The sequence below is a fragment of the Mauremys reevesii genome, linkage group 3 (genome assembly GCF_016161935.1).
Source record: "Mauremys reevesii isolate NIE-2019 linkage group 3, ASM1616193v1, whole genome shotgun sequence".
Classification (NCBI taxonomy): Eukaryota; Metazoa; Chordata; order Testudines; family Geoemydidae; genus Mauremys; species Mauremys reevesii.
The window spans coordinates 192969585-192994978 of NC_052625.1; the positions used below are offsets into that span (position 1 = coordinate 192969585).

Here is a 25394-nt window from a genome sequence, read left to right on the forward strand (position 1 = left end):
GATGTGAGGAAGTATTAAAATATTTCTAAACTATGATTCAGAACTAGGTTCTGTCAGATGTGTCAAACAAAATACATAGCAGGATACATAGCGTCACTGGCATGAATTTGGGGTTGCTGCATTGCTCAGAAACGCAAAGCTACTTTTGAGTTTGGAAAGTCATCTTAAACTCTTGCCATACCACATTACCATGAATGTGGAGCATAACCTACGTCTCTACACAGATGCACTAAAATTAGAAAACCTTGCCTTCATGACTGAATAAAATGACTTGTTTCTAAACTCTCATTACATTTATGAAGTTTCTAGAGCAGTGACTTTTGTTCCTTTTAATGCTCAAAGTTTGTCAGTACATTTATCGGAATGCACCTTTTACATACCTGGACTTTTAACAGGAGGTGGTGGCTTCTTTGGCTTCTGCAAAGAGGATAAAGAATCAATATATTTTATAGAAAAAGACAGGCATCTGCTTATCAGCTTACATGCAAATTCATAGCACTTTTCATCAGGAGACCTCAAAGTAGTTTACAAAGAAGTTCAGTACCATTCCCATTTTACAAATGGGGAAACTGAGGCACAGAGCAATGAAGTGCCTTATCGAAGGTCACCCAGCAGGTCTCCTGAGTCCCATTCCATTGCTCAAGAAATTACAGAAAATCCTTCTTGGACAGACAGCCAAAAACTAAAACAAATGAAATTATGCATTTTATAGTGCCAAAGCAATTTACTTACTCATTTTAACAACTATAACTGTAGGGCAATACTAATAAACCTACATTGTACCAGGCAATATTAAAAGAATCAGATGAAAACTGGCCAAAGATTTAGTTTTTATAAAAATTACATTTTTTAAAAAAGAAGATCAAATAAACATTTTAATTGTTTCTTGAATTCCAAGAAAAGGGTTTTTTTTAGGTGGGGGAAGCTAATAAATATTCCCTGGAGTGTTTGCACCCTAAATATCACAGCCTGGGAACTCGAAAAACTAAACCTAAAATGACATCTGCTTATGCACCAGCAGAGAGAAAGGTACAAATTAAATCAAGCAGATTAAATACTGAGAAGGAATGTTGAAAAAGTTTCCTGTTTAAATATACTGCAGTATCACAATACCACAGCTTAAGATTCTTGTTTTTAAAATGAGTGATTTTTAACCTGGATATTTCCCATCAGATTTGAGACTATGAAATACTGAAGTCTTAGGTTTTCTTATGTTCTAGTACGCCTTTAAAATATAATGTTGTCTCTTTTGGACCTGAGCAGCTAGTCAAAATTTGGGATGCTGAGGATGTTCCAGTTGGGAGTAGAAAATGATAAACAAAACTTCAACAAAGAAATATCTGTTTACAAAGTCCTGCTTCTCCAAAGGCAGGAGGAACCAAGAACAAAAGTAACAGTTTCAGTTTCTTAGCTTACAGCTCCAAGCCCCTTTAGACAACAGATCTCAAAAAGTTCTCTCTAGCTTTTCCCACGGCTATACTGGGCTCAGAGGCTACTGATTGGCTAGCTTGCTTTTTGTCTCTGCTCCTCTGTTCTGCTTTTCCCCCTCTATTCTCTCCTACCCCTGCCTGCTCACACACTACTCAGCAAAAGCCCTCTGCCCACGGCCTGGTCTTTACTACAGAGTTAAATAGACGTGTCTACACTACAACGTTGTTCCCACCAATGTAAGTTGCACACTAAACTGATATAATAACTCCACCTCTGCAAGAGGCATAGTGCTTAGGTCGACGTAATTAGGTCAACACAGTGTCAGTGTAGACACCATGTTGACTGCTCTGGCTGTTGGCCCCGGGGCTCCGGCTATAGACAGATTTCCCTCCACTTTGTATGAGGATTTTCCCTGGATTTTAATTGAGAGAGAGTGTTATTAAAATATTATAAACACTTCTAGGAAATTCCTAGAGTGAAACCTTGTATGCCAAGTAAAACTTCTGAGTACAGTGGTTCCTATTAGCAGAAATAGGTGTTTATCGAACAAATGATGTGCATGAAGACTTTTTTTTTAATTAACCATGCATAAAAATTCATATTAAATTTCTTCCTTTGGTCACAGAAAACAGTGCAGTAAAATTAATGAATGAAACCAGACTCAGTTTTCAGCCCAGAAAGAAATGCTCAATCCTATCAGAGTTCTATTTGGAATAAATAGAAAATCAACATTATTTACCTGCGGGCGTCAGCAGACGTATCAGATTCAAAGGTCAACACCCACTTGCAATTAAAGTGAATCAGTTTGGGTTTTTTCAGGTCAGCCCACAATGAACAGTAGATTACAGCTACCATCCACTGCCTTTACCTGAAAGCTGCTCCATGCAGGTGAATTCCTGTACTAAGTCACATTGAAGACGATGGGGTTTTCATGCAGTAGCTTGAAGGATTTGGGCAATTTCTCCACAGTAACCTGCTTAAAGACCCAGAATGATTCACTTCTCCAACCCTGAACGCAGCATTTCTTTCTTCCTGTACATCACAGCTCAACCTCCATATGCACACAACACAGTATACTTGGATAAATATAAATATTTCAGTTTTCCACATTGATATCAATATTTTAAAAATATAATCTTAAATATTAAGAGTAGTTTCGCTGCAATGAGTCAATATTGAAAGTTGCTTATGTTAAAGATTTTGTGCAACAGTGAAGACTTACAATATTTATATCACTTGCAAAGTGGAGAGGCTATTAGAAAAGGAGGAGGATAGATTTGATTCCATGCATTTTAGTGTTCATCAGATAGTAGCACTGAAACTGCCTGACCAACAACAGATTCATCATCCAAGCAATGAAATGTAGCAAAAATACAGAGTTATAGTTAAATTTAGCATTGAGGATAATGTTATTAGAAATGCTATTTTAAAATGTTGCTAACCACAATCATCAAGGTGTAGACATTCCCTGTTTTGTTTTGTTTTTTGCTAATTTTTGTTTGCCTTTTTTCTAGAAACACGAATGGTGACTTTCTGGGATAATGCACATTCCTATGAATTAACACAGCCAACTTCCTTAGTATTTTTTGAAGTCACTATAAGACATGTAATATTTTGCTGGCTATACTGATGTACAGGAACTCCTCACTTAAAAGTCATCCTGGTTAACGTTGTTACGTTGCTGATCAATTAGAGAACATGCTTGTGGCTAAAACCCACTTCATCAGATGCATGGAGTGAAAAAAACAGTAAGCAGAATATATATTATGGCACATGAAAAGATAAGAGTTGCTTACCAAGTGGAAGGTCAATGCTAATGAGCCAATTCAATTAAGGAAGTGGCCTATTCTCAACAGTTGATAAGAAGGTGCGAGTATCAGCAGAGGGAAAATTACTTTTTGTAGGATGGGTCATTTGCCATTTGCCAATATAGCTAATGTTGCTCACAGAGATGGTTTAAACTACACTGAGATAAGCTGCTCCTCCATTAGGGGGCTCTGCCAGGATATCTGTTATTGACAAAACCTTTGTAGTGCACAACAGCCTTAAATCACCTATCAGCTATGCTGCTGATAGGTTTATCCCAACCCTTAGGGTATACAGCAGAAGAAAAGTGTAATATAATCACCTTTTACAGCAACAGAAAGCAAGCTTCCAACTTGGATTTTTTAAGTCAGTAATCTGTGTATATTTGCACAAGTCTAATTTATGCTCAGAGATGTATAACGTACATATGCAAATCTGTTATCTTTACACTCACATAACCATGGTAAATGTACAAACACATGCACCTAATTTAGAAAAGCTAGTCCTTCATTTATTATGTAACTGTCTAGACCTTAAACCACAACTACACAAACACCTAGCTAACCCTGTCAACTTTAAAATAGTTAAATGGGTTAAGGGAAATTAATTATAAACAGAACCGTGATAGAGGCAAGAAAAGATGAAATTTCATCTTGAAACGTTTTGAAATAAATTGAAATGAAGTATTTCACTTAGATATTCTCATTTATTTTTGACTTTCCCATGTTGACTTGCGTTTCAAAATTATCTAAAAAATGTTTCAATAAGGTAGCTTTGAACTTAAAAAAATTGGAATTTCTGTTCCATTAAAATTTCCAATTCTCAATTTTTTTGTCCTAATTCAGAACAAATTCCAAAATGTCAGAATTTCCCAAAGGACAAAAATTCCATTTTTTAACCAGCTCTATTTTTTTAATACACAAAATTCAGTTTTTGCTTTGATAGTACTAACAAATTGAAAATGAATTAAAAAAAGTACAAAATCCCCAGCTCAGTCAGTCAAAAAAGCTGTCCCACTTGCTGGAGATTGGAAACAAACCTGATTGCTCATTCAAAACTAGCTGGTGAAGGTGGGGCTGGCATCACAAGACTGATATCCTATTTCTAAATGGTAGTAAGAAGACAAAATACCTTCTTGCTAAACCAGAAGGATATGATAACTGCTTATCTAAGGCACAAACGTATTTTGACACTGAGTAACTCCAGGTTTATACATACCCTTATATGAAATGCACCCGCATAATCTAAATCTTTGTCACCAGTGCTGGGATAATCAGGTCTGGGAACTCCTCACAAATATGCTGTGAAGTACTAGTGCATGCTCTAATGCAGAATGCTATGTCCATATGAAATCTGTATCATGAGACCTGAAATGCAGCATATGAATAAACTTCCCTCCCACTTCCTAAAGGACTCTAGGTCACAAAGGTTAAAAATATACACCATGAATTTGAAAGAGGCAAGTTCAGTTGAAGTATTTCACTGAGATCCAGAATTGTACAAGTCTGTGCACTTGCCAATGAAGCTTTACAAAAATATTGACCTCCTACAGTAAAGAAACTTATTTGAAGATACAGTAAAAAAAATTGGCATCATAATATTAACAATGTTAAGTGGTATAATACATTACTTTTTTTTTTTTTTAATATCTGCATTTCTGGCAAAGGATCTGTGGCTTTTCTTTTGATTGTAAGAAAAGAAAAAACACTAAAAACTTACTGGAAAGTCCTTATCAGGCTCTTGTATTTGAACAGCAAAGTTGTCTGGGAAGATTCCTTCTTTACCGTTAAGCTCTCCTTTCCACCATCCTTGTTCTCCGGTATCCTAAAACAAATAATGGTACTTTTTATTTGAACAACATTACTTAACATTTACTCATTTTATGGAGCAAGTAGAGCTCCAGAAAAAAAGCATGCACAAGTATTCATTATATAGTACAAAAACCCATCTCTTTTTACCAATGCTGTAAAATATCTCCTCAACTAAAAAAAAAAAAATGCAGTGTTTTTCAAGAGGAAGCCTTATTAAATAGTTCAATTATATTCAGGAAGGAGCTGAGAGTAGCTCAGGGTTTGACAGAATCAGAAAAAGAAATTTAGAGGTCCTGACTATCCAACGTGGTTTTTTATTATTTGATTTAAAACCAGGATTAAAACTCTTATGAATATCTATTTCAAACGGATCTGTGAATGGAAGTGGAATAAAGAAATGTAGATATAAAAGAAACCTCCTAATGCATTGCACAAGTGTAGCCACTGTCTTGAAAGACAAATTATTTCTCAGACATTCACAGACCTCTTCCAAATATATACTTTTTTTGTATACATCTTGTTTGAATGATTTAATTTTATGAGAACTACTGGACTGAGAAAGGCAAGGGAGAAAAGTAATACGATCTGTATGGGAGGGGACAAGTTAAGAATACAGTAGAAAGACCCAGAGAAAGGTATTTTTGTTTCACAGAGTTCAGTGTGACAGCACATTTTGCAGGATCGAGGGCTTAATATGTTCAATCTTTTTTACAGGGTATTGCAACACCTTAATGCACTGAATCAAGTTGCTTAACATTATTTTATTGATTCAATTTAAGGCTTTTCTTCCAACATTAATAGCTATCACCACTTTATACAGGTTGAATAAACTATTATTGAAAAGTGCTACTTTTGACAGTAACAACTGGCTCATTCCATCAACAGAAGATTGGGTCCTAGCATGCATATCCAATTCAGCATTCAGTTCAGAACAGCTGCTGAATCTCAGAACAAAAAAATCATAAACACACTGAGCTAAATGAAGGAGGCAGCAATACAAGAAACTAAATCCAAATTGACACCCTGCCAGTTTATAGACTCAAAATGTTTTTTTTATCATTTTTCCCATTAAGTCTCTTTGTAAACTTCACATTATCCTCTGGAGTTTACTAATTTTGTTAATGCCAGGAACCCAGCAATTATGAGCTTTAGTACAGAAAGGCCCCAATCTTGCAATTGGATCTGAGTGGATACAAGGACCCTTATATATCTGATTCCATGGTCAGCGTTGAAGGGAGCCCGTTTATATTTAACACTGGATACAGGGGAATTTGGGATGGGGTGGAGTGGGAGAGGTGGACACATCAGTTCCAAGCAACAATGGGAGGATAAAATTAGTACAAATTTTAAAATCTTGTTATGACTTGACTGTATCCTTATGCAAACCTAGATCTAACCTGATGAAAGAACTCCACCTTTACAAAACAAAATATAGTGCCATACTGTGTACGACACTTTGTAAGTAATATGCATCATCCTACAGGTTTTCAATAGCATTCCACTTATGGAGAAAACCAATGATGTATTTATCTGCACAAACAAAACTGCAGTTTTTCTGTTTTGAAAATGCAAAAACTACTTTAGGAGATGGCCACTGGCTCAGAAACTATTTTTGTCCCCATTACATTCGCTAACCTATAATTTTGCTTCCCTTTATTTGGCAGGAAGACTGAAAAATAGAAAAGTTAATTACTCCAGCCCCTAGCTATGTTAACAGATATGACATTAAGTGCAGAAATTTAGATACGATCAAAAACTGGGATTGAGTTAGTTACTGTGATAAGTATTTTTAAGAAATCTAGACTTTGCAAGCAGTGTGGTCCAGTGGATAGAGATTGGACTGGGTTTAAGGACACTGGACTGGGTTCTATTCCTGACTCCACTACTGATCTGCTGTATGGCCTTGGATAAATCACTGTGTCTTTGTGTCCTTCTGCCTTCTTTTGCTGGTCTTGCCTACTTGGATAGTAAGCTCTTTGGGGCAGGAATTATCTTAATCATCTGGTGCTTACGAAAACCTACCTAACTTCCAGGTCCTACTGCAATGCAAGCAAATAATGATAGCTACAACGATTTTCTTGTTTCATTAAAAACATGTTGGAATCTCTTAAAAGAAACCTCCAAATCCTTTTAAAGAAGCTTAGTTTATGTGTATTTATGCTCCTCACTGTATATTACTATGAACATGAAACTGGATTGTAGTTAATATGCTTCCAATTCCCCACCTAAGTCAATCCTCTTATATCCCACTTAGTAAAATGTGATTAATATAAAAAGAAGATTATGTACTATAGATGAGGAAAATTAAGCAGTAACAGATGATTTCCAGCCCTTGTTTTAGGTATTTTTTGCCTTTATTACAGCAGAACATTTATAAAATAGGTTACGGATGCAACTGCTGCCTTTCAACACTGACTCTCTCTTTCATATCTAGCACAAATAAGTGAATATTCAGACAAAAGTTTATTCCTTTAAGTAGTGAGAGACTGTCCACCATAAAGCAGTTTTGTTAATACTGACAATAATCATACTGACAATAATCCTTGCTTAAAATATATTTATAACATTAAATACTGCACATCAACATTTCAATGCAAAATTCAACTGTTTCTTTAAAGAGAAATCAACTCACTACTACAACCCAGTCCACCACACCTGGAAATCTATGGGGGAAGTGCTTACCAAATGAAAAGTGGTTAAAATCAATAAGGAAAGGACTTATTTTCATGCTTTTATGAAATTATGGCACAGCATATGGTTAACTTCCAGGACAAACTCTGATCTATTACCAAGATAAAATAATTTATCAGCATGCTGAACAAAACAGATTAACTGGAACAGATCTGGAAATGATGAGATCTACTGCTACTAAGGCCAGGTCTACACTATAAACTTACATTGTTATAACTACACTGCTCTGGGGTGTAAAAAAATCTACACCTCTGAGCAATGTAGTTATACCAACCTAACCCCAGGTGTAGACAGCGCTATGTTGGCGGGAGAGATACTGCCTCTGGTGGAGGTGGATTAACTGCACCAATGAGAAAAGCTCTCCCGTTGGCATAGTAGCATCTTCACTGAACCACTGCAGCTGTGACAATGCAGCATTTTAAGTGTAGGCCTGCCGTTTTATTCTGTACTTCAACTATATTCATGAAAACACTGAGTGATTAGTAAACCCTTACCTTACTTATTATCTGGATAATCTCGCCTTCTTTAAAACCAAGTTCATCTTCATTTGAACCATCAAAGGCAAATAAAGTCCTGCAATATTCCTTGGCTGAAACAAAGCAAAATGGTTGCATTTGCACAATGTTCTAATGTGTTGTATGAATCAAGGTACATAAATAAAAGCTCAAAATTCTTGTCTTTCCTAGAAGGATAACTTAAAGTCACAACTACTAGTGCAATCATCTTTTGATCTTATATAGTGACCATCTTCAGTATGTTTTACAAATGTCCAGTAGAACACGTCAAAAAGAAGACAGTAGTATAATATTTATTCAATTCCCCCATTCTTATGGGTCATTTAGACATCAGAATTGAAACTTTGCAACTAGAGTTGAACACATCCCTAGTTTTGTTTTTCAACATGGGCGTCTGGGAGAGATTTTCATTAGGGCTGTCACGCAAATAAAGAAATTAATCGTGCAAAGAAACGCGTTGTTAAACAATAATAGAATACTATATTTTTGGATGTTTTCCACACTTTCAAATATACTGATTTCAATTACAACATAGAATACAAAGTGTACAGTGCTCACCTTATTATTTTTGATTAAAAGTATTTGCACTGTAAAAAACAAAAAATAGTATTTTGCAATTCACCTAATACAAGTACTGTAGTGCAATCTCTTTATCATGAAAGTTGAACTTACAAATGTAGAATTTTGTAAAAAAAATGTACTCAAAAACAAAACAATGTCAAGTCCACTCAATCCTACTTCTTGTTCAGCCAATCACTCAGACAAACAAGTTTTGTTTACATTTGCAGGAGATAATGCTGCCGGCTTTTTGTTTACAATGCCACCTGAAAGTGAGAACAGGCGTACTCATGGCACTGTTGTAGCGGGCGTTGCAAGATATTTGTATGCTGTAAGGGTCATATGTCCTTTCATGCTTCAACCACCATTTCAGGGAACATTTCCATACTGAGGAAGGGTTTTGCTTGATAACAATCCAAAGCAGTGTAGACTGACAGTGTAGACTGACACATTATCTGAGTCAGATGCCAGCAACAGACGGTTGATTTTCTTTTTTGGTGGTTCGGGTTCTGTAGTTTCCACCTCTGCGTGTTGCTCTTTTAAAGACTTCTGAAAGCATGCTCTACACCTCGTCCCGCTCAGATTTTGGAAGGTACTTCAGATTCTTAACCTTGGATTGAGTGCTGTAGCTATCTTTAGAAATCTCAAATTGGTACCTTCTTTGCATTTTGTAAGTGCAAGTGCTGGAGGAACCAACTAGGGTAGAGCTCTTCTCGACCTGCTGCTCACAAACAGGGAAGAATTAGTAGGGGAAGCAAAACTGGATGGGAACCTGGGAGGCAGTGACCATGGGATGGTTGAGTTCAGGATCCTGACACAAGAAAGAAAGGAGACCAACAGAATATGGACCCTGCACTTCAGAAAAGCAGACTGACTCCCTCAGGGAACTGATGGGCAGGATCCCCTGGGAGAATAACATGAAGGGGAAAGGAGGCCAGGAGAGCTGGCTGTATTTTAAAGAATCCTTATTGAGATTGCAGGAAGAAACCATCCCAATGTGTAGAAAGAATAGTAAATATGGCAGGTGACCAGCTTGGCTTAACAGTGAAATCCTTGCTGATCTTAAACACAAAATAGAAGCTTACAAGAAGTGGAAGATTGGACAAATGACCAGGGAGGAGTATAAAAATATTGCTCAGGAATGCAGGAGTGAAATCAGGAAGGCCAAATCACACTTGGAGTTGCGGCCAGCAAGGGATGTTAAGAGTAACAAGAAAGGTTTCAGAGGTATGTTAGCAACAAGAACGTGGTCAGGGGAAGTGTGGGCCCCTTACTGAATGGAGGAGGCAACCTAGTGACAGAGGATGTGGAAAAAGGTAATGTACTCAATGCTTTTTTGCCGCTGACTTCACGAACAAGGTCAGCTCCCAGACTACTGCACTGCGCAGCACAGTATGGGGAGGAGGTGACCAACCCTTTGTGGAGAAAGAAGTGGTTCAGAACTATTTAGAAAAGCTGGATGAGCACAAATCCATGGGGCCGGATGCAATGCATCCGAGGGTGCTAAAGAAGTTGGCGGATGTGATTGCAGAGCCATTGGCCATTATCTCTGAAAACTCATGGCGATAGGGCAAGGTCCCGGATGACTGGAAAAAGGCTAATGTAGTGCCCATCTTTAATAACGGGAAGGAGGAGGATCCGGGGAACTACAGGCCAGTCATCCTCACCTTAGTCCTTGTATTGTTCTACTCTGGTAGCGCACAGCCATTGACTTAGAGACTCTGCTCAAAGAGCACCTGAGTGGTTGGTACATGGAACTTCCCCAGTGGAGGAAGAGAAGAAGAGAGAGGTAGACAAAGCCTGCTCTTGAAAGAGACAGACAGTCTCACTAAGCAAAGGGAGCCATTTCATTGCCAGAAAGAGAAGACAGAATCCCTCCTCCCCACCCCCATCCCCATACACACACCAGGAGGAGTGGGGATGGTGGTGAGGGGGGAAGGCAGGAGGAATTTTGCCTTCACCCAGGACATTGACCAAACTGAAGGACTCTCAGGAGTAGTGATGAGTTTGAGGGAGGGATTTGGGTTCAGGTGTTTTTTGCTTTGCCTAGATCTGTCACTCTCCTGTGCTGTCCAAAATGTGTGTGTTTAAGAAGTTCCTTTGCAAAGTCTGTGTTCTTTTCTTTAACTCTCATGTGGTCCCTAATGAGTTAAACTATAAACCAGAGTACCCATGAAAGTGGAGTCTGGGGAAGAATGCATAGGTGACTGGAGGGCTTGGGATGTCCTGTACTGGTCTCAGGGCCTAGGATATCTGGACTGCAGAGTTCCACATCCCAAAGAAGGGTGCCAGACAGATTCTGCACCCATGGAGCATGCCCTAGAATCCCAGAGTTAGAGATCGTGACTGAACTCAGCAGCTTGAAAGCACATTGGAGCCAAAAAGTTGGGTCCAATACAGCAAACCAGTAACCATTTATGGGGGTGGGGGGACCCAGTCAGGGCTGAAACACCACCTTCTATGTAGCCCAAGATCATCTTAATCTTGTCATTTTACTATAGAATTACCAGAGTGCAAAAATCCAAGAAGGTGATTTACAGAAAAATTCTCAACCACTTCTCCAGCACTTAATCTATTTAACAAGTTATTAACAGTATATTTAATGCAGAAATAATTACTCAAGGATCTTGGCATTTTAACTAGTCTTGTGCCATAAGAAAACTGGCAGTAAATAAAGGTTATTTCTAATTAAACTGCAGTTTAAGATGGAAGATCATCCACAGATTCAGTACTACATTGCAGCAGCAGTGGTCATAGCTGTTATCCTTTGAAAGGTCTTAAATTTGATTACACTGAAAACAAACTAAAGTTGTGGTTTCTTCAGCAAAAAGATATTTGTTTACTTATACTAATAACCAAAACAAACTACCAGAAGCAGATAAGAGACACTAAAATGAAGTCCTGATAATCTAAACATCTTGAGGAGATGTGTACTTATTTTATTTACTAATTAACTAAACATTGGCTGTTTACTTCCATGCCCACTTCCTCCACCTCCTCCTCAAAAGTAAGGATATTATTGTTAATATATTTTTGTAAGAATAAACCTATATAAATTGAGATATAGTTTTTAAAACAAATAAACAAGCCCTTCTCACAGGATATCGGATAACTCTTACATGACAAAATAAGACTATCCATCTGGTTTTCATACTGCATTTATCATCTGGGTAACTGAGCATCTGTAATACGTTAGTCCCCACACCTTAGAGAGACCATCATTTAAGTACTTAATACAAATAAATCATATAAATCAACATAGCTGCTGAGGATCTGATTGAAATGTGCATGCTTTTAGCCAGAGGTCTTTTTCAGACTACAGAAAAGATTAAATAAAATGAAAATCAACATTCTGAGATGTGGATCCTTCATGTTGTTGGATTAATTTTAATCTTTCCATGCACCATCCAAAATTTAAACATTAAAAACAAAATTTCTAGCCATTTTGATTGTGAAAATAGACTTCACAATGTAAAACTGCTACACTGCTGGCCCGTTGAGTCTGCAAGGCAGTGAGCTGGTGTCTCTCCCTCTTACCACTCTATTAGAAAGTTAGTTAACTTTTCATAGATTCTTAGATTCCAAGGCCAGAAAAGACCATTGTGATTGTCCAGTATGACCTCCTGCGTAACACAGGACAGAGAACTTCCCCAAAACATTTCCTAGAGCAGATCTTTTAGAAAAATATCCCATCTTGACTGAAAAGTTCTCAGTGATGGAAAATCCACCATGACCCTTGATAAGTTGTTCCAACGGTTAATTACTCTTGCTGCTAAAAATTCCCCCTTATTTCCAATCTGAATTTGTCTAGCTTCAACTGCTAGCCACTGGATAGTGTTAGACCTTTCTCCGTTAGACTGAAGAGCCCATCATCAAATATTTGTTCCTCATGTATGTATTTACAGACCACAATCGAGTCACCCCTTAATCTTCTCTTTGTTAAGATAAATATATTGAGCTCCATGAATCCATCACTATAACGTAGCTTTCTAATCCTTTAATCATTCTCATGGCTCTTCTCTCAAACCTCTCCAATTTATAAATGTCCTACTTGAATTGTGGACACCAGAACTGGACACAGGATTCCAGCAACGGTCACACCAGTACCAAATATAAAGGTGAAATAAATTCTCTTCTACTCAAGATTCCATTTACGCATCCCAGAACAGCATTAGCTCTTTTTTGTCTCAATATTGCACTAGGAGTTCATGTTCAGTTGATTATTCACCACAATCTTTAAATCTTTTTCAGAGTCACTGTTTCCCAGGATAGAGTCCCCCATCATGCAAATATGGCTTGCACTCGGGCTTTTACCATTAGACCTATGTTGCTGCCGGAGGCGATGGGGTGAGGGAGGGGAGAGAAACACACTACACCCTATACCAACATAGCTCCGCTGGTAAAATTGTAAGCATAGTCCAGACACAGTAGTTTATTTCAATGTACTTAATTCTGAAAATGATTAAGCTAAACTAAATAGCCTGCCTCTTATTTTGATGTGTTTATGCACAAACTTGCACCAGTTTAACTAAACTGATTTACAAATGCATCTTTAAGCAAACCAATGCCATGAGGGACAAGACGCACAATAAAAGTCAAAAAACATATTTAGTTAAATCAATACAAAGCCCTCTCTGGGTACTCTTATATCAGATAAAACAGGTTATACTGGTACAGGCACAACCTCAACACTTATTGATGCAAGCTAAACCTACAGAAGCCAGGGTTACACCAATATAGAAGTGTCTACACAGGATTTTGCATCTGTAGTTAAATCAGGGCAACTGTGTGTGTAGATGAGGCCTTATATTTTTAGGGACAGCTCCTATGTTAATTGGATTCCATCTGTAATTATATGATCTGAATACTTTGAATTTTAATACAGGTAGAAATGTGGGAAGTCACATAACCTCTACAGATGGATGGAAACGGAAGTCAAAGTGTGGGTAAACCCACCCTACTTCGTATTTGTAAGACACTTTGAAGCTGAAAAAGCATTTTGAAAGTGCTAAGTATATTTTTACTAAATAAAAATGTAAGGTCTTAATCAGAACAAGTTATTTTATTGTATATTTCCATAACTACATATATCTTCATCGATAATAGATAATACTAGGATACTTAGTGTCCCGCCTCAGTGCAGGGGACTGAGTTAGATGACCTATCGAGGCCCTTTTCAGTCCTACACTTTCATGACTCTATGACTAGAAAATAAAACAGAGGCAAATATACATTAACCTTACCTTTTGGTTTGCTTTCAGTTTCTACTTTTGTTACATCTACTGCAGGTTCTGCTTTTGTTACACTAGGAAACTGGGTTAGTTTTGGTCCCGGTGGAAGGTTAGGTAGTGGCTAAACAAATGCAAGAGAAAAAAAAGATACGCACAACAACTTATTAGAAAGGGAGAGTGCAAAATTATAAGCATTTTGTTTTGATCTGGCTATCAGACACCTTCTCATGATTTGACCATGTGAAATGGTGACAGCTCTCTTTTACAATTAGGTAATTAATTCCATAACAAGGGTGTCATTCATTCTTTGAGACTGTCACATTACATATTTAATTTAGTTAGGTTCTATAATTACAATACTAAGGCCACTGATGTAGCTGGAGTGAGAAAGCCCAGCAGCAATTCATCTTTTTCCATCAACACCATTGTGGGTGGGATTCAGTCCAGAGGAGGGCTTAGGTGCTTAGCAGATGGAGAAAGAGCAGACTACAGGACTCCACTGTTTATAGCATCAGCTTAAGGTGACAGAGCTGCTCGTCCTGACTTCTGCTCACTCCTAGTATCTGCCACAGCATCCAACCAAAGCGGATAAAAACATTAGTTGGATGTTTCTGTTAAAATGAACTCTGCAGACATTTAATTTGCCATTGATCTTGTGAGGTAACATTCCATTACGACAAGGTACCAGATTTCTCCTATCCAAGACATTGTTTCAGGCTTACTGAGCCTGCAGACAGATTCAGACTGCTTAAATCACTTTCACACATTTTCTTCACAATAGAACCAAGCAGGAATTTTGATGAACCATTTTGTCAGAAAATGCTGATTCACTGAAGCTGAAACTTTTCACAGAAACATATCAGTTTTGGCAAAACTGTTCAGGAAAGGTTTCTTAGGTCCAGGATGGAATTTCAAAACCACATAGAGAGATCCTCACCCTAGTGGGCACTCTCTGTGGGAAACTCCAGGCAGAGCAGGGACTTGAACCTGAGTATCCCACATCCCAGGCAAGTGCCCTAACCTCCAGGCTCTTGGGTATACTGGGATGGCTTCTCCCCCCACATACGCACACACATAACAAAAGGTCTCCGTTTCAATTCAATGAGGAACAGGAAAAAAAATTAAATCTCAAAATATTTTGCAGAATGGGAAAACTTTTCTGACCAACTCTTCTTCACAATCATATCAGACAGACACTTAGGTCCTGATCCTATAACCAATACTCACCTAAGTAATTCTACTGAAACTTCTCACATCAATAAGCACCACTCATGTGAGCAAGGGTCACTGGTCTTCCCCTTTCATTTATTAAAAACCAAATTTTGTAGAGCTTAAACAGGATCCAGGTTAATATATATAAGCCAAACAGATCATATAACCACATAAGCATCCTTCACAAAAATGTAACAGTGCTATATAAAGGAATAACTCCACCTAGCACTGAAAACAAACCACCTCCAAGATTAAACTAGTTTAGCAGCACACAAATAGTTTTACAGGGAAAGTGCAGGAAATTATATCCAATTAAAAATGCACATGGAAGTAACCAGAATATAAATATCCCCAAGTTGGAATTTGGCCAAAGCACTGGAGTTAACTAAAGCTCATCCTGTATCTTGCAACACAGTGCACTGTCCAAAGCTACTTAGTGGATCTGAAACATATCACAGTGGTGTAAGTTTGGACTCTACCTTCCAATCCCACTGTTCAAAGTCCTCATCTCATTCTAACATCTCCTAAAAATGCATTTTTTTCCAACTAGCCCACAACTAGCAAGCACTACTGAATACTTTCCCACCACTCCACCAATACCATTAGAGATAGTGAGTCACATTAGCACAAATTTTTTTTAAAATCACATTTTACTGAAATCTTCATTAAAATTAATTCCCTGCTCTGGGTCAGCCAGTACTCGTCTTTTCTGTGTCGTAGATTGCAAAAGTTCTTTGGAGCAGAGAAAATCTCCATAAATGCATCTCTTATGAAAGTGTCAAATTCTGGCTAGCACTTTATTATTTTTTTAACGGGTACGTTAAATATAATTGCAGCTTCAAACGGTTTATTTCACAGCTTTTAAATTTTTCAGAATATTTTCTCACTTCACTTCCTTGCTTTGTCTTACTGATTGAGAGAGAATCCAACAGTTTACAGGATAAGCCTATTAAGTGAATAAAAAAAGACATTTTTGCTTCCATCACATATTTGGGTATTGCTATACACTAAACTCACACAGTATAAAGTCTGCTCATCCATTAGAATCTAAATCATACAAATATATCTTGGATAAGATAACTGTACTCCATCACATCTGTCAGAAAGAAAATAGGTGAATCCCAGACACTTCTAAAGAATGAATTTCTCACTATGAGAAAGTGATCAGTCCCACTTACATCAATCTCTGAAATTCCAGCTATGATAATATTTACATTAACATTGTAATGGCTTACAATATCTCTAACTAAGAGAAAAGAGATCAGACAAAAATGCATTTAGCCAGTTTTAAAAAGTCTATTTAAATACTTATGTAGCATGGGCAGCACAGTATGGGGAGGAGGTGACCAGCCCTCTGTGGAGAAAGAAGTGGTTGAAGACTATTTAGAAAAGCTGGACGAACACAAGTCCATGGGGCTGGATGCACTGCATCCGAGGGTGCTAAAGGAGTTGGCGGATGTGATTGCAGAGCCACTAGCCATTATCTTTGAAAACTCATGGTGATCGGGTAAGATCCCAGATGACTGGAAAAAGGCTAATGTAGAGCCCATCTTTAAAAAAGGGAAGGAGGAGGATCCAGGAAACTACAGGTCAGTCAGTCTCACCTCGGTCCCTGGAAAAATCATGGAGCAGGTCCTCAAGGAAACCATTCTGAAGCACTTAGAGGAAAGTGATCAGGAACAGTCAGCATGGATTCACCAAGGGCAAGTGATGCCTTACTAACCTAATTGCCTTCTATGAGGAAATAACTGGATCTGTGGATCAGGGGAATGCAGTGGATGTGTTATTCCTTGACTTTAGCAAAGCTTTCGATATGGTCTCCCACAGTATTCTTGCTGGCAAGTTAAAGAAATATGGGCTGGATGAATGGACTATAAGGTGGATAGTAAGCTGGCTAGATCGTCGGGCTCAACAGGTAGTGATCAATGGCTCCGTGTCTAGTTGGCAGCTGGATCAAGCGGAGTGCCCCAAGGGTCGGTCTGTTCAATATCTTCATTAATGATCTGGAGGATGGCGTGGATTGCACCCTCTGCAAATTTACAGATGACACTAAACTGAGAGGAGTGGTAGATACGCTGGAGGGTAGGGATAGGATACAGAGGGACCTAGACAAATTAGAGGACTGGGCCAAAAGAAATCTGATGAGGTTCAACAAGGACAAGTGCAGAGTCTTACACTTCGGAAGGAAGAATCCCATGAACTGCTACAGACTAGGGACCAAATGGCTAGGCAGCAGTTCTGCAGAAAAGGAGCTAAGGGTTACTCTGGATGAGAAGATGGATATGAGTCAACCTTGATATTCTATGATTCTATGTTTTAAACAGGTTTATAAAACCTTCCAGGTAAATATCAGAGACCAAACAATCATTACAACAGTAAGCTTTTGTTTACAAATCAGATCTTTCTATTTAAACTTATAATTTTGTGGTTGCTACTTTTGTCTTTATTTCAGCCCATTGTGCTTAGATATTTCAAGAGTTTAAGAACCATGCATTTGCCCAGGACACTGTTCAAATGATAAGCAGAGAGGTTTTCTTCAGCCTCTCAGAACTGATGAACAGTGGTGGAAGTCTCAAATCATACCAAAATAAATTCCACACCAAAATAACTATGCATATTCCCTTACCCCCTGCCAATGCCCTACCAAACTGAACTGAGTTACAAGATCAGGCACTTCTATGCATCTTCTCTCATAATACAAGTAAAAAAGGGAGGGTAAGATGAAAATATAAAAGCAGCAGGAATGGCAAACTGATTTTAAAAAAACCTTGGTTTTTATTTACACAATACACAGGTAGTCTCTGGAACTCTCAGTCACCGGGTAACATCAAAGCCAAGAACCCAATAGGATCCATAAAAAGGACTGGACATTTATATTTATAAATAAAATTACTACCCACAATCTCTAAGTGCCTCAAAATATTTAACATATTTATCGTCACCCATGTCTTGTGTCACACCCATATAAGATGGTGAAGTATTATCACCATTTTACAGGTGGGAAACTGTGGTAGAGAAAGACTGAAGGATTTGCCCAAAGTCATAGGACATTTGCCCTGTGGCAGAGCAGAGCATTTAACCTAGGTCTGAAGAGTTCAATGCTAGCACACTAGGCACTGGACACTCCTTCCTCTACAATGAAGATGTAAAAAATTAGTAACAATTTAAAATTTTGGCAGGGATATCTACATGCACAAGTCAGGGCATAAGACAGGATACTGGACTAGAGGGCTCACTAGCCTGATCAGATAAGGCAATGTTTTTTTTATGAACAATGTTAAGGCTGCAATACCTGTAACGTAATGAGAGATAAAAAAGTTTGAACTGTACAAAAAATTGGTTGGAGAGCAAAAATAAATATTTTCCATTGTGCACTGTAACCGGATGTTTAGTCCAACATTAACTGCAGTTTTCCCCCTTTCAGTACACTACTGTCTATTACTACAGTAATCAAACCAAATAAGATAGAAGAATCAATCCTGAGCTCTGGTTGTTTCTGAATCAATTTATTTACTTTTTTTAATATAAATTACAAGATTAATGCACTTATGCACTTTTTGGTTGCATCAGAAGCAGAAGTACAAAAATCTCATAAGTAAGAATATTTTCATTATTTCTACTACTGAAATCAGGAAGTCTCAAAAAACTCCTGTTCTTGTGAAAATACAAGATCAAACAGGTTCAAATAAAGTACAGATAAGCACTGAAACTCTTTACATTCACTCATGACTACTTTGGGCAGAGTTGTACCATTAGTGGGATAAGGAGGGGATATAGATATAGATATAGATATGTGTGTGTGTAATACTAATAAGGTAATTATCTGGTTTAGAAGGTACCATTTTCTTTTTCGTCTATTCTGTTGCCTTGTGACAACATAGTGATCATTATGAATGGATGGTATCCAACACTTTTGTTTTGTGTTTTGAAGCTTACTTGAAATATATACTAATTTTCAAAAAGCACAGGACAGGTGTGAATTCCCTTTTTTATTTCTGCAATACACTGATACTCTGCTTTTCTGTATCTCAATTTCCCGCTTTGTGAAATGGGGATGTTAAACAACTTCATGGAAGTGTTGAGAGATCTAATGCATTTATATCTGTAAGATCCTAGGACAGAAGGTGCTCTAATTACCAGGGTTGGTTGGGTTTTTTTTTTAAATTAAAGATATTAACAATATGGTTTTAATTTGGATTCTCAAGCCAAGACAGCATGCTCAAATACGGGCTACCACAAACCTTATCTTGCTTTTTCTCCTCTGAATCATTACTGGGAAATCTTGTTTTAAGTTTCACTGAACCTTCTTTAAAGATATCTCCAAACCCAACTCCTCGGATTTTCTTTGGCTGTGCTATTGGTCCAGCTCCAGGTTCATTTTCATTCCCTGGAGAGGTCAGAGGTGAGGGAGAGCCAGTGACAAGAGACTCTGAAAAATTGAGAGAAAATGGTTTTAATGTATAAATTAATAAATGCCAACATTACTATTAATCAGGCAGTCTGGAAATCAAATCAGAAAATTATTCCTTTGTATAAATGTTTGTGTACACTGGTCTTACCCAACAGTCCTTAGAATTGCAGTTCCATCCTTAAGTTCACACATTTCCTGCTAGCTAGCTATTTAGAAAGACTCTACGTCTAAGAAGCATTTCAAGAAAGTTTACAATGACACTATTTCTGCACCAAATGTGTATTGGTAGCCCTTAGCCACCATTAAGAAATCAGATCACTGATTTTTGGCCTGATTTCTCAAACATCAGCCAGGAAGGCAATGAGACCCGTTATCTTCATTAGCTGTACATTTTTCACCAGCTCTGAGAAATATGCTCCTGCTTTGACCTAGTATTTTTATTTCAACATGGCGTAACAAAGTTTGCATGCACTATTGCTTTCAGCAGCAGTAGCTACTCAACTCGGAAGTACTGCAGAACACCTCAGTTAATTCTTCCATGTTTGGACAGCCAGAACCAAAGAGCAATTGTGGCCTTATTAAACATTAAAGAAAGGATGTTTTCCATCAAAGCTACTAAATTAAACATTCCCAAGCCTTCAAACAACTGAAATCAATTTCATTTTAATTATTACTGTTATTTTTAAAGAGTTAATTATGAACAGGTTAAAAAAGTATCTAAATTCTATTTTTATGTTACTTTTCAATACTTTTCAACCAGATGTAGTTGTCCAACTTTAATCACTGTTACATGGTGCACTATTTACAACTGATAAAAAAAAAGTTTGAAAATGGTGTTAAAGGAACGGGGTGGTTTGTTTGTGAATAATGAATGTCACTACAGTTGCATGCAGCTGATGGTCAGGAATTCAGGACCTAGGACAGGGGTGAGCAAACTTTTCGGCCTGAGGGTATGGAAATTGCATGGCGGGCCATGAATGCTCACAAAATTGGGGTTGGGGTGTGGAAGGGGGTGAGGGCTCTGGCTAGGGGTGTGGGATCGGGGGTGGGGCCAGAAATGAGGAGTTCAGGGTGTGGGTGGGTACTCCGGGGTGGGATCCAAGGGTTCTGAGGATGGGAGGGAGATCAGGGCTGGGGCAGAGGTGTGGGAGGGTGTCAGGGGTGCAGGCTATGGGCAGCGCTTACCTCAAACAGCTCTCAGAAGCAGCTGCATGTCCCAACTCCAGTTCGTACGCAGAGGCCCGGCCAGGAGGCTCTGCACACCACCTTATTCGCAGGTGCCGCCCCTGCAGCTCCCATTGGCCGTGTTTCCTGGCCAATCGGAGCTGTGGGGGCAGCACTTGGGGCAGGGGCAGCATGTGGAGCCCCCGGCTGCCCCTACGCATAGGAGCCGGAAGGGGGACATCCCACTGCTTTCAGGAGCCGTGTGGAGTGGGGCAAGCCCCTGACTCCACTCCCCAGCTGGAGTGCCGGAATGGGGCAAGTCCTGGACCCCAATCCGCAGTGGGAGCTCAAGGGCCAGATAGGGCCCCTGGGCCATAGTTTGCCCATCTCTGACCAAGGAGCTGCTTGAAAATGTTTTAGCTTAAAAGACTCCCACACTAGTATTTACAGGTAAACTGGCTTTCCACCTGCAGTATGCATGGACAAAATAAAAGTCATTTGCAACTTAAAACTCCAATTATTTATCAAACTCAAAATACCCTTTCATATCATTTAACTTTAGCCCTTAAACTCAAGCTCTTTCTATCAACTCCTCGGAACTGCTGTGTCCCATTTCTGATGAAACACAAGTATACACCTACTCCCCCTTCCCGCAGCTGTGATGAGATAACAACTGGTCATATGGGCCTTAATCTTCTCCCTACCTTCCTTTAAGCATATTACTCTTTGTGCATCTATGAGGGAAATACCCATCTACGAAAGCCACTCCCCTCCAGCTCTTCTTCCCACTGATAAGAAGCCTCTAGGCTACAAGATGCACGTTGGTCTTAAAGCAGCAAAGAATCCTGTGGCACCTTATAGACTAACAGACGTTTTGCAGCATGAGCTTTCGTGGGTGAATACCCACTTCTTCGGATGCAAGGCCTTAAAGGATCACATCCTTATCGGGGGCTTACTCAATTGTTGCTGTCTCTGGCAAATAGAGAAGAAAAAAAATAATGCTGCTCAAAATATAATGCATGGTAGCTATTGGGAACTTGATTTTCAAAAGTGCTGAGCACCTGCAACTCCATGTGCAGTTACATGTTCAGCATTTCTGAAAAGAACAGGTCCTTAATAGCTACCACCAGAAAATAGGCTTTCATTGCAAGTTATGCAGAGCACTATGTTTGGAAGTGAAAATAATAATTTTACAGAGCAAACACTGGATTTGTAAGTTTACCAGCTATTTTTAAACCAAGTAGTGTTTAGTCCTGATTCACAGAACAGCTGCTAAACTAATTCCTGAACTGCTCAAATAGTTCACACTTTGTTCCTGCTTCTAATAACTTTTCCAGCACTGATACAAAACATTCCCCACATTAGCGTATTCTCTCTTCCAACTCTAAGCACCACCTTGCCAGAAACTAAAAGTTCCGAGCCCCTTGCAACTAAAGTATAGTCTACTGAATTTTTTGCAATACTCTTTTTCCTGATCACTATGTAGATGTCAAAAGAAAACAGGCCTTAAGGTCAACTTTTAGTATTGATTTGTTCACTTTGCATATCACTGTGGACATATTCTATATGAGCAACACCACAGTAGCAAGTTTCTCTTCTTCAAACTGTAACACCTTCTCTAAATTACAGTTTACAGAAACTAGATTAAGTCATTGCATTTCTTATAAACTATACATTTGCTTGGAGTCCTATCAACATTATGATGCTTTTAAGCTATTACAGTCTACTTCTGCCATTCTCTTGGCCATGCACCCATAACCGCAAAGGATTCCACTATCTGGATTGAAATCTGATGTAATCCTAAAGTGATCTGAGTTAATAGTTGCTAAGCTTGTAATATTAAAATGGGAAATTCATCAAGGACACAAGACACGGCATAATGGGGATGTATCATACATTACAGCTAATGGTGATCAGAGAATCCAGCATCCCCTCCTCCTAAAATTCAACACTCCATGTGAAGTATTGCAAATTTACTGATACGTTTATATTGCTTTAGGCCTATTACCAAATCCATTCAGGTTAACCCCCTAGTGCTAGCTGGCAGTGTCATGGCTATCAGAATGGGGTGAGAAAAATAAAAAACCCAAATACTTACTTCTTGATATGAATGAATTATAATTTTGGTCCCAATCTTAAAACTTAACTCTATGCATATGAATACTCCTATTATTGTTGAAGTTACACCCCTGAATAAGTGTTTGCAAGATCAGGGCCTTAACCTTAATTTTGTGATGGGAGACAAAAGGAAAAATGTTATGTAACTACATTTTTGTGAGGGTCTCTCAAATTATTTCTGTATTGCCAGTGTTCTACTTGCTTTACAAAGGCATAGTCCCTGCCCTCACAATCTATATAACTTTCCTTTCACTATTGTTGTACCTTTCCAAAACTAAATTCTTGATATAAGTAACTGTGATAAGGGTACTGTATTCTAGATAATATGATTGATTATTACCTGTGTCCTCTGGGACTTCTTGTGTTTCCCCATCATCTGTCAATTCTAATTCTTTTACGAAGTTTGAAGGAAATAATCCTGACTTGCCATTTAGTGTTCCACTCCACCAGCCTTCTTCTACCTGTAAAAAGAGAGATTTCCCATGTTAGTAATAAAGCAAAGAGAAACAAACTCACTGATACTGCAATAAATAATTATGGTAGTGTAGTTAAGAGTAAGAATTCAAATAATTCTACCACAAGACACTATATCTACACAATATGAAGCTAGCAAATACTTTGAAAAAGTTCAAAACTTCAACAAAATTTAAAATGAAGAAAATCATGACGGACACAATGGCAGCCACATCTCAAGAAATATGTTTTATCACTACTTTTCTCTACACAGCAATTATTCTACAGCATATGAGGGACCCTCATTACTTACTCCTATTTTGAGTGGCAAAGATAATTGAAACTAATTATCAGTGGACAGATCTCTTTTTCCTCTCTTTCCCAAGCAGAATTCTACAGGCATGCCGCTGCCCAATAATCAAGTGATCCACATTTAATGGGAAGGAAAAATATTAAATTGGTTGTAAAATAATGTATGCCAATTTTTACTATTTTGCCATTGGAGACAAGAAGTCCTGCATAGGAGTTAAAGCCATTGGGACGCCACAGTGAACTTTAATCTCCCGATTCTTGGTGTTAGTTATTCCATGACACTCCTTCAGCTGAAGTATTTTTAAACCATTAAGGAAACTGTATAATTTAAAGCAGAACTAAAAACAGTCTGACATGCCTAGATGATAAAGAAAAGTGTGTGTGTGGGGGGGGGGAGAATAACCTGCTGGCACTGTATAAGAGACATGCTATCAAAATCATTTTCAGAACCATAATATAAAGTACACAATCCACTCTTTTTAAATGAATGCCAGTTAAATATAATCCAAAAGTTGCAGTTTCTTATTGTTTTACTTTGTGGTTTGAAGATTTGTTTTACATACAGAGGACAAAAAGTTACAGGAAAACATACTGAGAAGTTGTTTACATGGTCTGTTTTAGTCTCATATTTTAGGTTTCTGTGCCAGACCCAGGGCATGCTTTTTAAATGAAAGTTCATTTTCTTCATTTGAGTGGAAAGATTTATTGTTTGAATGTTGGAGGAAACGTTTTTATGGTCAGGATTGTTTTTCTGACCAAAGACATCCTGGTTCTTAAATACGATTGCCCGATGAGAAGGTGACTATTTTTGGGTAGTCAATGTTAGGCTTTTTCCCGTCACTGATCTGCACTTAAAATTCTGTAGTTGCTGATCTGGTTTTAAAAATACCGGATCCACTGATTGGCACAATCTATATGGGACGAAAATAAAAACTGGTGTCCTAAGCCTGCTTATAAATGCTTCCAAATAGCAAAAGAAAGGAACTGTTTGCCCAGTTATCACAGTTTGCCAGTTTCCTTCTCTGGCCCCATTCAGCTTTTTGCACCCCAAACTGTACTTCAAAAAGAAGGTGATAAAACTAGCCATGTGTGCTATTCCTAAAGTTCAGCACTGAGTATGGTATCACTGGGAAGGTTCTTCAAGTACAGTATCACCTTGGAGGTTCTTTGAGATATGTGATCCCTTTCCATATTTCACTGTGGGTATCCACATGCTCCATGCATCCCCAGGAGAAATCTTGATCTGCGGCATGCCTCCTCGCTTTCTTTATGTCTCCACCTGAGGAGATACAGGGCAGAACAGACAGACCACCTCTCCAAATCCTCCTACTCTATTGTGGATCCAGGAATGATTTGAAGCAGAGGGGAAGGAGTACAAGTAGAAGAATACAGATAGGAATCATACAACTTGAAGAATCTCCAATTATTAAAAGTAACTAACTTGCTCTTCCTCATGGAGTGCTGGTCACTATGTATATTCCACTGTGGGTGACTGACCAGCAGTGCTCAAGTAGGAGGAAGGTGCGAGGATACAAGAGGCAGAACAGTTTGAAGGCCCACCATTCCAAAGGATGCATCAGCGGAGGAGTCCTGTACTAAAGAATAATGTCTTGCAAATGTGCGGATGAAACTCCACATAGCTGCTTTGCAAATGTCAAGTAGAGGTATTTCCTGAAGCAAT

At 38.4% G+C, this 25394-nt stretch overlaps 1 protein-coding gene across 2 annotated transcripts in view; it reads right to left on the reverse strand.

The window, feature by feature from the left end:
* The window catches only part of LOC120401824 (CD2 associated protein), a 125724-nt gene that overhangs the window by 30866 nt on the left and 69464 nt on the right, over positions 1 to 25394 (reverse strand). For both annotated transcript variants that reach the window (XM_039532063.1, XM_039532064.1), the window contains exons 5-10: positions 23289 to 23409; positions 19497 to 19684; positions 14056 to 14164; positions 8234 to 8328; positions 4957 to 5061; positions 381 to 417 (exon numbers count right to left, since the gene is read on the reverse strand). In XM_039532063.1, coding sequence (XP_039387997.1) covers positions 381 to 417; positions 4957 to 5061; positions 8234 to 8328; positions 14056 to 14164; positions 19497 to 19684; positions 23289 to 23409 — 655 coding nt within the window. The remainder of the gene's footprint in view (positions 1 to 380; positions 418 to 4956; positions 5062 to 8233; positions 8329 to 14055; positions 14165 to 19496; positions 19685 to 23288; positions 23410 to 25394) is intronic.